The sequence below is a fragment of the Phycodurus eques genome, chromosome 8 (genome assembly GCF_024500275.1).
Source record: "Phycodurus eques isolate BA_2022a chromosome 8, UOR_Pequ_1.1, whole genome shotgun sequence".
Taxonomy (NCBI): domain Eukaryota; kingdom Metazoa; phylum Chordata; class Actinopteri; order Syngnathiformes; family Syngnathidae; genus Phycodurus; species Phycodurus eques.
The window spans coordinates 23,533,377-23,548,318 of NC_084532.1; the positions used below are offsets into that span (position 1 = coordinate 23,533,377).

General features: G+C 41.6%; 1 protein-coding gene across 1 annotated transcript in view; it reads left to right on the plus strand.

The window, feature by feature from the left end:
- tle2a (TLE family member 2, transcriptional corepressor a) overlaps window positions 1-14,942 on the plus strand; it is a 49,660-nt gene that overhangs the window by 1,999 nt on the left and 32,719 nt on the right. Inside the window, 1 exon segment of the mRNA XM_061683588.1 lies at window positions 12,914-13,074. Coding sequence (XP_061539572.1) covers window positions 12,914-13,074 — 161 coding nt within the window.

Below are 14,942 nucleotides of genomic sequence, written 5' to 3' on the forward strand. Positions count from 1 at the left end.
GCAGGTCACAATAACACTGAACATGTTTTTAAAAAGATCTGCATTTATACTGGACGATCGTTTCCCCATGGTCTTCGGTCTTCAAACGGTACGTGTGGTCAAAACAAACCAGGCTTCTTGTAGCCTTCTTTGGTCTTGGTCTGCTTTAATCAAACAAATATTGGTTTACCCCTTTTTACCTAGTAGTTTGTTTGCTCAGGCGTGACCACAGCAAACTAACTCGTGTGCAGGCCACTTAACCCGGTGTGTCGTTATGTTCCAAATGAACTTTGATATAGTTTGGTTGTGGGCTGCACGGTGAACGAGTGATTAGCATGTCTGCTTCACAGTTCTGACATTCTCGGTTCCCCATCCTTGTGAGGGTTTTGTCAGAGTACTCCAGCTTCATTCCGCATTACAAAAACATGCATATTAGAACAAAGATGCTAAATTGTCTATAGTATTGTTGTTTGTCTGCTACCCTAAAATTGGCTGGCAACCAGTTCAGGTTGTACCCTGCCTCACGCCCAACATTGGCTGGGATGGGGTCCAGCCAGCCCTTGACCCCTTAATGAAGAAAAGGACAATAGAAAATGGATGGGTGGATAGTTCAGTTGTGATGGGCAAGCAGTCTGACTGGCAAATGAACAAATGAGGTTTGACTCCAGAAGGCATCATGATGACATGACTACAGGTAGTCAACAGATGAAATGTCCCAAATATGGTCACTTAGCTTGCGACGTCCATTTAAATTGCACGCGGCTATTTAAAGGTGAGTTGTAGCCTGGTAGGTTGTCCTTAGTTCTTCTTAGTTATCAACAAATGACATTTTGCCTGTTTTGTGTTTAGTAACACTGTTTTGTGCTGCAAACCAATAATAATTACAATCAAAAAGACAAACGGTCGATCTGGTATAGTTACCTGTAATGCGTTTATTTATTTATTTTGTTACCATTTCAAAATAAACAAATGAGCTGATTTGGAGATGAAAAAATAATGGTGGGAAAGCATCCTTAATGTCTGTGTGCAAGTTAGGAGAGAAAAATTGCCTCCACTGGGGGGCACGTAGGGCCATAGTCTCCTATTTGTGTGCATGTCTTCTTTTTATGCGCTGGCTTGCGCGCTGTACTCTTGTGCCAATTCTCTCGTTATGACTTCTGACTCCCTTGAGGTGTGACTCATTGAAGCCTGAGGGAGGCTGCAGTCCTTGGAAAGTGGAGTTTCCCTGAGACGTGAGGTGATGTCATGAATAGGTTGAAATTTTTTGGGGAAAAAAATTCTCATGTAGTTAGTTTTCATCATGATTAAGAGGATGTCCATGGGGAAAAAAAAATCTCTCCTGTAAGGGGTCACTGGACTCAAACTTTGAGAACCTCTGATCTACACTATGGTACCTCAGGAGTAAATATTTGATTCCTGAAGTACCCTTGTTCCACAGCTAATCTGTGAGTCAAATATAAAGGGTTCAAAAAGTTATTTTGACAGTACCATCCCAGTGACGAGCCATTCGAGCCCTAAAGGGACAATGTTTTTTTTTTGTTCCCCCCCCCGAAAGATGTACCCGGCATTTAATTTGTGTCAATCAAGTTTGGTGGAGGGCTTTTGAGTTGAGTGAAATACATAAACACTGGTCCTCTAGCTGCGTGAAGTATCAATTAAGCACTCATTCATTTGCCTAACCCTCATCTCCATGCCTCAGCCACGCCACCCCTGACGGTGTTTTGACATTCACGTGCCGTGCTGTGGAACCAGATTAAGCATGCAAATTTGAATTTACTTGCGATCCTTCTGAGCCATTCAGGTGGAAAGCCCAAATTTTGTTAAGATAATAGCTGGCAGGATTTACATTGCAGCGGCATCATACGTGGTTATTGGCCTTTTAGCCCCCTGCACTTCCTTTTGCTGTGATCATGTGACCTGCAGCAGCTGTGTATGTAGTAAGAGGGCCTGCAGTAAGGCAGGGCAGGAGGCAGACTGTGGCTCTGCGGTTTACACTGTAAACCCAATCCCTCTCATCCAGACTCTCCTTGCTGTGTTCCGGCGAGAGGCTCCAAACCACATCTTAATGTATGGGCAGGCGTCCCAGGGCGAGAGGCGCAGTCTGCGGCAGCGCTGGTTGGGAAAGCAATGACCCTGTTTCTCTTTCAGTATGCGCGCGCACACACACACACACACACACACACACACACACAAACACACACACACACAGCCATGCAGTAGCTCCGATTCTCACCTCCAAGCGATGGGCCCCATCAACTTGGCACACGGTTTCATCCGTGAAAGACGAAGTGCCCAATAACCTGTCAGTGTTGCGGACTGCCCTGCTGTGACAAATTTGACCTATATACGCAAAAAGAAACATGCGGCTATGGCTAGCGTAAACAAAAGTTATCATTTGAAAATCTGACTACAATGAATTGATCGCCACACTAATTTTATGCTCAACGCTGAACATTAGTTCATAGCGTGTGATTAGTTGAAACATGATCTACTTCTATTACTTCAAAAACAACTGAGCTTTCGATTCTGTATTTTCTATATTTAGATTTCAGTCTGATAGTTTCAGTCAAATGAAAGTATGTTTAAAAAATGTATGCTTAACTTTGTTACAATGTCTTAACATTTTGTTCCATAGCATAGTGTGTTGTAAGATGGGACATCCTAGCCAGGCTCCCAAAAATATTGCATTTCTCTGTTTCTCTGTTTGTATTTCACTTGTGCTTTTATTGTATTTGAGGATAGACTTGCCGCTTCCTTCGTTCCTCGCCAACAGTCCAGTGTTCATGCTTGTATGAATATTTTTAAGATGATTTTATTGTGAAACTAGCAGTGATCGGAATAGCCAAAGATAGCGAGCCTAGCTGCTATTCTCATCCACAACCATCTTATTTTCGTACTCTCAGACCCGTGTAGATGTATAAAGACTGTGTCGCCTTATTGTCTGGACATTTTGCTACTTCACAGAGCTTTAGAGTCCAGTGACGACAGCAGGCGGCCGAGTCGAAGGTTCCTCTGTGGATTGGCCGATTGGAAGACGAGATTCCAAAAACGTGATTTGTGAGAAGTCGACATTAAGCTTTAAATGTCGATGTGGAGTAATAAAGAACACGAGTTGACTAATTGGTTCAACCTAGTCTTAGTATGATGCAGTCCACTTCTCTAATACCAATAATAAACATGTTGGCAGTGTCGGTCAAGGGTCAGCATTATTATCTTTGAAAATTCAGATTTTTTATTTTTTTTTCACAGCGTTCAGGTGTACCTAATGTTATGGAGATTGAGTGTCTTTCATTACCTTAACCGATCTTATGCTCTGCTAATGAGAGATTACAAACAAAATCAGATGCAATGAGGCGGTGTTATCCAAATGATATGCTACAAAAAGGGCTTCTGAATTTGGAATTTTAGATTACATTTGAATGGATTTCAGAGTTAATGGCACAATATCAAATGTTCCCTGGGCATATTTGCTTTGGCAGAAGTGGAGTTAAAAGACATTTTGCGTTGCCTTTGTCATTACTACTAAGAATAGCTAATCTTCTATTTTTCCAAATGATCATCCACGCCGTCTTGTAATATTACCAACTCCCCTTTTCCTCCGTTTTCTTCAGGACAATGCCCTCGTTGGAGGGGAGGGGTTTGCTAATGGCCACTTCTGTGCCTCTTGTCGTGTAGTCTGTTTCGTTAAAGCCTTTGCCCTTCTTAACAGCAGCTGTCAGTGCGCAATAACAGATCCCCTCTCACAATGTTCTACAACGAAACATACAGTTTCTGTACTTTTAGACGTCATGAAAGCCTTTTAAAACCCATTAGTGGCAACAGTGATCCGACTAGCCTAATCCTCTGATTCGGTTACCAACCAAAACTGGTCCTCTCAAAATATTGAACACAGGAACCCTGCTTTGTCTGGTTCAGCTTTAAGTGCTGTGTTGTTTGCGTTTTAATGTGATTGACTCGGACAGGAAATATCTTGTCTTTGTCCCAATCTTCGTGTTTTTAAATTGATGCTGTTAAACTGGATTTGTCAATGACCTTTTGCCCAACTCTTACTTTGTCTCACTGGAGCGTGTTGAAAAGCTCGTTTTGTCAATTTGCCCATAAATCCGCTCGTACTTTGTACACAAATAGTTTTCAATGGACCTTTTGAGCAGGTTCAGTGAGTAAGTGCGGCGATCAAGGATATAATATCACAAAGATCGTGGAAAGGAGTGTTGACTGTAGATGAGCAAACTTGCCAATGGTATAGCATGGAAAGTAAAAATCATTATTGGTAGAAATCCTTAGGTTCAAAGTTTGTGTGTCAGCAACACTCTGTTTTGTTTCTGGCTGGTACATGGTGACATTGTACATGATTGTGTTCTGGAAATTCCTAAACCTCTCTTTATTATATTGTTATTTATTTTATAAAATTTTGCAGACAATTATTTAATGAAACGCACTACAGATAACTGTCGTTTACCTGCCATTGCTGCAAGTTATAGGTCTAAAATCTTTCATTTAAGTGGACATTCATGACTGAGAACATGTTTGTAGCTCCAGTTCTTGATGGTCCCGACAGTTTTCGTGTGTACCAATGAAATAATTTGCGCAGCTGGCTTAGAATGTCGTCACATGGCACAAAAAGGAACATTTGGTTAGCGCTTGCTTACTTACTGTTCTTTCAATTGTTTTGTATTTGCAGTATGTACTAGAAGTGCTTTTCATACAAATATTTTACTTACTTGCATGTTCCAACTTGTCGCTGCTGCAGGAACAGAACTCTATCGGAAACCGAGGACCCCTTGTAATGTCTTCTGATGCTATACGCATGTAGGACCTGCAAATAGCCTGTTGATGTTGTTCTCAGCTTGTAACAGTAGCAAGTAGCAGTTTGACAATGTGGCTGCCATTTATTTATTTATTTATTTTTTTAGTATATTCTTAAAAAAAAAAAACTAGAACGAGCACTTCAAATGCCTTTAAAATCCTCCATAACAAATAAGTTTTTCAACAAACAGATGGGTTTAGGTTCAACAGAAAAAAAGCGTGATTTTTGTGAACTATGAATAGTGAACCGGGGGATTACTGTAATGACTGTACGATACATCTTGTTATAAAAAGATGTTTTCCTTAATTAAAACGTATGCAGGAAATCACAGGCAAGATGATGAAAATTGCCGAGGTCATCCTCAGGCTGCGTCGATGTACGCGAGCTGCTTTTGTAGTGTTTGATGGCATTGTTCGTCCCACTCTAAGAGGCTCTTCTTTTTCCACTTTTGTTTTTCTCGAATATTGAGCTGATTAGCGGGTTAGTTGCCGGAGCACTAGTGCACCTCCTTTAGGCCCAGTTTAGTTGAGCTCTTTATCGTCGCGGCTGCCCACCTGTGAGCACGGCCACAGATCAGCAGGAGAAAATGAAGGAAACGAGGCTGACGCGATCTTTGGTTTAGACACACGCTGCCGTGGAGGTGCGCCTCGATGGAATTGGCAAACGAGCTGAGGGGAGGGGCGGGGGTTACCTAATAAAAGAAGGCACCTCCAGCAATTAAGGCGGCTGACAGGCAAACTGTGGCTATCTGCTAATGTGGGCTGACAGCAGGGAAATTTGAATAAGGAGGCTTGCGGGAGAAATGAGGCGGTAGAGAAGGGGTTGTTTTGGGGCGCGGGGGGTTGAGAAAGAAGTGATGTATGGTGCTAATGAAACAGGTGCCTGGCTGCCTGCCCCTCCCCTCTAAAGTGCCATAGTCATTGAGAGATTAGCAACATGTTTCTGCAGCTCGGTGCAAAGTAGAGTGATGCTGTTGCAATGGGTTTGACTTTTTGTCTTCACTGGAGACAATTGAACAACGCAAAACAGGGCTGTTGCCTCTCTGTTAGACATTCTAACTCGGCATCTTTTCATTTCAGATGGTAGTCTGAGGTGAAATGGGTTGGATGGAAATTCAGGATTAAGGCGTTCAAGTATGTTTGACACCACTCTACTCATTATTATAAGTAGGGATGGGCCGGCCTTATTTCAAGGTATCGGGTACTCCTGAAGGCTGCCGATACAAGCCACCGATACTTAGACAAAAGAAAAATCTGACGTCAAGTCATTTTTCACAATTATGTCACTGTGTTAATTGAAATTTTATGTATCAGAAGTACTAGTGATATCAATACTCTGTATCGGTGAATACTGTTCATGGTATGGGTCTGAGCAAAAGTGGTATGGGACATCCCTAATTATAAGCAATTGTAATAGAGTAAACACTTTAACTAATAGTTTAAACCGTAAGTATACCACAAACTGTGATCCCAAAACTCTTTAATTTCATTTCAAACTCATAAAAACATTACCCTTAAAATAAATGGCTTACAGAACAATTTTGTTTTTGTTTTTTTAATGCATGTGGCAAAGCCTCCATAACGTCTTCCATTAACAACCCAGGCTAAAGTTGACTCCTCCCTAACATTCAAAGATCTAGAGTATCACTTCAACAATACAGCCTTGAAATCGTTTACTATTTTCCCATGAGCTCAGGCTTTGGCGCCATCTTGTGGCATTTTAGGGCATGAGCGAAAGAGCAGAAAAATTGTTGGACAGGTGAATTCATTCCCAAACCACGGTGTCACAAAAAGTGGCATTGCTGCTCTCATCTCAATTTACTCACAAATGCACTTTCTTAGTTTGTGTGTGACACGTGGGCCTGTTAAATTGGATGAAAAGCAATTATTCGGTTGTATGAATGGCAACAGGTGGATGGACACACAGGTTAATTGTATCTTCTGCCATCTAGTAGAAGAACATATAGTTGTTCTGCCTGTTACTATATGTCTCTGACATAGATGAACAAATATATTATTAATCGTAAATAATTTTCGAACCAATTCAAGGAAATTTGAAAACAAACAGTGGTTGGGAATCCCCATTCCCCAATACTATGCTGTTGGCGCTCTAGTACCTGTATTATACTCCACAGTCTCTACTTTGCTGCAGTGGCCTATTTTCTCCTTGAATCACACAGAGTAGCTGACAGCCACACGCTATTGTTGTTTCTTAGTGTCTCATTCAGCTGATGCATTTTTTTTACAGAACAGTATAATTTCAGTTTCCTGTGGCAAAATAGTGAAGTGGAAAACTGACAAGAACTGATATGGGAAAGCTGCGCATATAGAAAGTTTTCAGAGAATTTGGCAGGTGTTTAGGGTGTTCTGTGGGTGAAGGAGTGTAATTAGTGGCCTGACGAATGGACTGAGCGCAGCGAAAGGAAAGCAGCAGCGCAATTTGTGCACCAGAAGGCTACATTAAAATCTTTCCGTGGTGCAGTATTTTAAAGGTTGAGGAGGCAGAGCACATCGGAGAAAAGACAAAAGTAGTCAAGCAGTAGTTTTGTGGTTGTGGGCCATCTTTGATAATTTTCTGTTTTGTTTCTTTGAGCAAGCACCTCAAAGCACATTTTATTCTGTGAAAAGAATGCAGTGGGGTTTAACAAAAGGTTTCTTCCCGTTGTACTTTAGAAGAAAATACAACAAATGCATTCACACCCATGTGATGACTGCCATGGCTCCATTTTTACATCCGTGCAGAAATTTCGTTCCAGCGTGACGTTCGCGATGCGTGTTGTGGCGTTTCATCTAGTCGATGCTGAGACCGCTCATGTGAAGGGAATAAAGTGCACATGTGCTCGTAAATACTTGCAGAAAGCTGCATCTTGTACGCATCCGCCGTCTGAGGTGGCGTGTGGGCGTGTTGTCTGCTCCAAGTGTGTGTGTGCGTGCACATTGTTGGCGAGCAAGGATGTGAGGTCATTGTGGTTTTGTTGCCTGCGGTATGAAGGCAACTCAAATGAAAACAGCGGGCACGGTCACACTGTTGGCAGACTCCACAACAAGTGCTTTAGTTTTAATGTCTGCTCTTTTGTCTTTGGAGCTCAAGAGCCGTAGCAGTCTACAGTATTTCTGTATTGCACGTATTTTTTCTATTAGCAAAATAACTGAATTGACACGGAACCTTGGGTGCTAACATCAGTCATAAGGAAACAAGGTAGTTTGTATCATTGTAAAATGGTCAACAATCGCCATTGTTGGTTCACCATTCACGATTGCGCACAACAAACTTTCTTCCTGTTTACATTCTTGTGACCAATAAAGGAAGAGAGCGACATCATGTGGTTGTTATGACACATTTTGGAGCGCTTGGGGCCTCTTCGGAAATGTAAATTTAACCTTTATGCTACTTCTCTGTAAACTTTGTGGAAAACGTCATTGGGTCAAGGTTAGGTGAAAACGTGCTCACTTTCAAACTTACCTGTATAGGAAAGTACAGCCCTCCTGGAACAGCATTGCTGACATCTCTTGCTGCAAAACTGCGAATTTTCCAAAGGACTACAAAAAGCCCTCCTTTGATCCATGTGTGCTTGTCGTATTTATTTCAACCATGTTGTCGCAAACGGTGAAAATCACTTAAGAGGCTAAACTTATGTATCTTGAGATGGAAATTCACTGCACCCAGGAGTCTTTCTTAAATAATGTAAAGTTGGCATTTTTGTTTTCTTCATGGCGTGAATTATGGGCTACGAAAATAACTGTTACGTAGCATAACGATAACTTACTTGCGATTTGTCACTTCTACGTAAGCTTTAGCGCCTAGTACCTTTTGCTTCTGCAGTGTCTTCGCATAGAGTTGGTAAGTTTTGCCTGTCGCTATAAATATTGCTGCCGTAAAGTTTATGGCTACCATCCTTTCGTAAAGATTGCTTCAGAGTAACCTACGTTAAAGGTGAGTTAAATGTTGCATTGAGGAACCTTTCATAAGCATTTTTAGAATGCAAACAAGGATCCTTGAAGTACTTGTGGATCTTCTCACTCAGTTGGGATAGGAAAAGAATGCTCCTAAGCCGAAACGAGAATCCCGTGGATTTATATAGTTTTTAAACTGTGCGAACCCATACTAAACTGGGGCAGAAACGGTTTACAAGCCAATCAACTGATCGAGACAAAGTGAACTCTCTGTGTGAAAGCTCCCTAACACAGTGATTCCCAAATGATCCAATATTATTTAATTGGTCCATAAATTAATTAGAATAATACATATTTGTTCATCTATCTATGCCAGCGACATACAGTGACCGGAAGAACATATTAATGCTTTTCCACTAAATGGTAGAACTTAACTCAACTGAATTAACCTGTGTATCACCTGTTGCCATTCATACAACAGATTAATAGCTTTGTGGGCAATTAACAGGCCCAGGTTTCACTCTACATAAATTGAGACAAGATCATTGTTCAACTGAGGATGGAGGAGGTTTTAGCAGAAGTGGCAAGCATCATGAGAAGACGATTTAGGAAAAAAAAATATTGTCGAAAAATTAGGTGTTGTTATTTTAGGTGTGGATGGGGAAAAAAAAAAAGGAAAATAATTTGCTTGCATTAATGAGATACCGGAGCACACTGACATCATACAAATGTTTATCCTGGCTGGAAAAAGACTGTAAAATATAGTCTGTAAAATATAAAATGCCTAGACAAATATACAAGACACAAAGTTGTCTAAGGAAAGATTGTTTGAGCATAGTATGATTCAAAGCAAGGAGTGAAGAATGAAAATAACCGTTGTGGGATTACTTCATCAAAAAGAAAATAATAATAATTTCCTTTCTGTACACCAAAAACTCTCTTGAACATGTCAAGGACACTCGCTCAGGAGACAAATGTAGGAAGGAATGAAGGTAGTGCTTTAAATGAGAGGAAGACGAGACGGTACACCCTTTGCCCTCCTTGTATCCTCTCATGAAAAGGCCCAAGTGACTTTTCTCCTCTGCAGGTTAATTGGCCCGTGTGTGTGTGTGTGTGTGTGTGCGTGCGTGCGTGTGTGCGTGCGTGCGCGCGCACTCATCCAGGAAGGGATCTGTCCGACAGATTGAGAGCGGCTCGTTTCATTTGTGCCTTTCTCTTTTCAGTGCGTTTCCAACTTTCTGGGTCGCCGGTCGCCACCCTTGTATCTTCCATTGTTATCTCTTCTCCTTTCCTTTCACAACCTCCTCCTAACTCTTTGGTGTGTGTCTTATCTCCATAGCCCAGACATATGAAGAAGACGGGAAATTGTCGCATGTACTAAACAGGCAGTACTTACTTGCCAGCAATTCCTTGATCTCTGTCAATGTTGCTGTCAGCCTCCCTGACCATTTTTTTCCCATCTGTTTCATTCATTTTGGAGGCTTGTCCAGTTCTTGGTAATGTCTCTCTTGTGGCATTTTTTCCCCCACTTGATACGTGTCTTCACTTGTCAAGTGTTTGTATATTTAATGGCTTGAAAATCCTTTTGTCCCCGTCTCCTAACGGTTACCTTTTCAGAATCAGAATCATCTTTATTTGCCAAGTATGTCCAAAAAACACACAAGGAATTTGTCTCCGTTAGTTGGAGCCGCTCTAGCACGTCAACAGACAGTCAATTGATAGAGAACACTTTTGAGACATAAAGACATTGACAGAAACAGTCACTGAGCAATAAAGGGTTGCTCGTTATCTTTTGAGCAATGAGATCTCGCTGATGCTTTGAAAGCTCTCAACAGACCTTGGCCTGTGCTGTAAGATGTGGTGACAAAAATGTCAGGGAAAGCCTACTAGAGCATCTGGCCTTTATTTGGGGTTAATCAGAGTCACTTTCAGTAATTAGCAGGTCTGTGCTGACTCCCTTTTAATGTGAGTCTTCTGAACACTGCCACATCCGCAGTATTAAGAGGGTGTGTTAACAACGACAGTTGTTAATATTTGCTTCCCCTCTCTGAAAGCATGATTGTTTTTCAATTAAGTTGTATAGGTTATTGGGCGTAAGTTTACATTAATGATGGATTTTTAAAAACATGATTTATCTTGGTCTCATTTTTAACATCACAAAAACCAGGCATTTGAACACAAGGGTGTGTCGACTTTCTATAGCCTCTGGATGTGTATGTTTGTGTTGGAACGCTGCGGCGCTGTCATGTCAACATGCGAGTTTGATTTTCACAGCTTTCATCCCCCCCCCACCACCACCACCCAAGCTCCTACGTACTTTTTGGCATTCCCGGCTGAGCGATGTTGCAGTTAATTAAAGCTAATGTGTTGCTGATGTGCGCGACGCTCGGATGTGAGAGGAACACGTTTTCAAAGGAGCCGTCGGCGCCGTCATTAGGAGTCTACTCGCCTTCGATATTCTGACGCTATAATAGGACGGGATACGACTTGAGTGTTTCTGGGCCTGATCGTCCGACGGCCACGTCGAAAGGAGATTTGGCAGCGATGCAGACGGAGATCTCTTCATGGGACTGGACAAACATACCGGCTCGATGATTTGTGTTTCACAAGGACGTTAAGTGCATTGAACAAATGCCTGGGTGGGGCCTTGCAACACAGATAAAGGCCAGAAAAGCTGCAGATTAAGTGGGTGACCTCCAAGATAAACTTGAGAGGCAAAGTATAGCAAAAGTAGATGGCACACTGCAATATACACGTTGAATAAAGTGTAGAATTCTGGAGTGGAGATGAGCAAGCATAATTCTCAGTAATTGATCAAAAATATTTTTTTGAATTGATCTGCCCTTTAGTATGTCAATAAGTAGGGAGCATTTTAAAAGACTTGGGTAGAATATATTTTTTTAAGTACGAATTAATTTTCACCCCAATTAGTTTACAGACCCACTAGGAATGGAAAGTAATCTTAAAGAAAGAAAGAGAGAGGGAATTTTTGTTGCCAGAAAATGATCATAATGTGGTTTGGCGCTAGTTTATGTAATATCACGTTTACGGTGTTCATAGTAGTTTCAAGGTCTGTTTAAATTAATTCAACAATGGAAAGAGAAAACGTGAACAAATATTTTCTCTCTTGAAGTTACAAATGGATTTGAAAGTGCTATTAAATGTATAAAATGTAATTATTGTTCTGTATTTTACCACATAATTATTTTCGTCATCTACCCCTTTTTCCTACCGCTTCGCTGGAGCTTGACTGTCTCAAGATTTTCTTTGAAAGACGTTGTGTACATTGTCTTGTTTCAAACGTTGTCCTGGAAAACATTCATGCTTGGAGACATTTGCACCCCTGGCATGGGATGCCACGAAGAATCAGCAGGCTGACTTAATTTGTAGAACGCAAAGCATTTATTTATTTAAAAAAACTCTAAGCCCAAGGGTATTCCATTGTTTATCAGGGACCTTTTTAAAAAAAAAATAATAATAATTTAAAAGCATTGTTGGAATATAATTTTGTTTTAAACATATTTAATTGAGGAAAAGCACACTTAATTACTCATAAATATAAATAATGTAGTAACTGTTGGTGAGTTTGGAATCATGAGAATTTTCTGTCAGAAAACTCTTCCCTTTTAATTTGAACAGAGGATTAGGCATGATATTGTTCTTCAGTAGTCAAGTGCTAACTTCACTGTACTACTTGACCGCCTCGGAGCTTGAGAACTCATCATCCCTGTGGGCTCATGAGCTCTGTGATGTTGACATAGAGTCAGATAGACAGACAGACGGGGGAGCACCCGCCCCACCACCCTCGCAGTCCAGCGCTCAGCCTTTTGTCTGCATGTCCTGCAGCATTACACTTATGCTTGTACCCTCCTAATTGCTCTGGACCCTGCAGAGAAGGGAGCCAAAAGCATAGGGGTTCCAAAGGCTCCACAACCCTTATGGGTCCCCTTCCCACCCGCTATGCTTTTTCCTAGTCCCCTTCTTGGACCTGCAGTGAAACAATGAGGTCTCATTTGGCTAAGAATCTCATGAGCTCAATGCCCCGCCCTACCCTTTCCCAAGTCTTTGTGACCCATTCACATCTGGCTCCCTTGGCCATGACACTTTGCAAAAGACAGCCCGCCACCCGCCATGCAAGTGCCACCATCATTCCTCATTGCCGCCTCTTGTTGAGCTCGTGTCACATGTCAATATTGTGTGTGTGTGTGTGTGTGTGTGTTTTCGTTGTCCTCAGGCACCTCTCCAGCCACCCCCGGGGTCTTCGGCCTCCGTGGTAGCGGCGGCGGCAGCAGCAGCCGCGGCATCGGGGACCCCCCAGTCGCTGAAGCTGACGTACCCGGAGACTCTGGACCGCATCAAGGAGGAGTTCCAGTTCCTGCAGACCCAGTACCACAGGTACATGTCATGTTAGAACATGGGTGGGCCAAATATGGCTGCTCTGTTGTTTAGTCTCGCCCACAGAGTATTTGCACACATCTAGTCCTGTTATATTTGTTGTAATAATGTAGACTTGTTTTTTGTTCCTCTAAAATTGGTAAATTGAAATTTGATTTACCAGTGCCCCAATTTACGATTATTATTATTCCCCCCCCAACCCACTCTTTGCGTTGCAAGCCGAAATTTTGAGTTAAAATTTATGATGGGATGATAATTAAGCGATTCTGATTCCAGATCTCCTTGGGTGAGAGAATGAAATGATACATTTTATTATATTTATATAATAAAATTATATTTATATAATAAAATGTTGATATTATATATCTATTTATTATCTTCAACTTTGGACAGAAGATACACCATATCCAGTATGCACTCATCAGTAAAGTAAGTATATAAAGAGTAGGTGACTTAAAGTATGTCAAGAGACCAAAAAGCTTAATGCAGTTTTTGTGTACTTTACAAGCTATCAAATTGTGCCTTTCGGACATTTTTAAAATATTTGTCCAGAGAAGATGAAATATGCGGGATTTTAAGCCCAAAATTGTTCAATCGAACAATTTTAAACATTGAGACTGAGAGTTCTCTCTGACATTGAGTCAGAGAGTTTCTTTGATCATTCCTGCCTGGTTACCAGCTCTATTATAATCCACCAGGTATAGCTTTTTTTTTTTTTTTTGCACTTGGTATTTGGTATTTACAGTGCTTCTTTTGCATTCAACTTGATCCAAAACTAATTCAGATGTAAAACAAAGTGTTCTGTAAAAAAAAATAAAAATAAAAAAAATAACATATTTGTAAACGATTTTGCAAAATACCCTTTGAAGATTATAGAAAACCATTTTTTTTTAGAAACTGCCACCCCCAGAGAGAGTCAGGGGGAGCACCTCTGAGGATCCTGAGCGTCAGAAACGCAAAACAAAAAAAATTGTTTTTTAGGGGGGCTTGAACAGATTAATGGCATTTTAATCAATTTCATTGATTTGAGAAGATGTTTGCGCACCCCTGCATTAGGCTGCAATAGTGTACATACAAACAGGCTGGTATGATTGTGTGTGTGTGTGTGTGTGTTGTTTATTAGATGGTTGGTGTGCAGGCATATGCATAGGCTTTGAATGAAGGATTTCATTTTAGCTGTGGCACCCACCCCCCCCCTCCGCTCCACCCGCCCCCCACCCTTCACTTGGCACACCTTTATAGCCGACCCCTCCCCCGCTCCTCGTCCCCCATTCTTATCCTCCTCTCAACCTGCTTTGATTTAGCTGGCCAGTATCCCATCCCTCCCTCTTTTTTTCTGTCCCACTTCAAACTTCTTTTGTACACCCTCCCATCTACAGTCCTCTAACCCCCGTGGCTACTGCAGCTTTCCTCAGAACCTTGTGTGTGTGTGTGTGTGTGTGTGTCACAGGGTGTTCTTGGGCATCCGCCACAACTCATGTTGCAATGAGTTGTGGTGGGGCCGCTATGACAGCGTGAGGGCTTTCTGATTTGTCTTCACTCAGACCGGACATTGCAATTCATTAGTCCATGATTTGATCAATAATTCTGTTTTACTGAATTGGTTCTTGATGGATTGGGAACTGAAATCGGGTCGAGCTCTACCGCAACTCTGAGGAGGACAATTGCTATAGCAAATGGATGGATGGAACCAGAGAATCCTCATGATTTCTTTGAATACGGGTCTCATGTTAATTACAACATGTCAATGTCGTGCAGGAGAGAGTTTATTTTGGCAGTTGGCACATTTGTGCACTCTGTTGACTGGGTACTTGCAGCACAGTATGTTAGTGCCAAAACATCCCTTCAATGACTGACTCTTTCCTGCG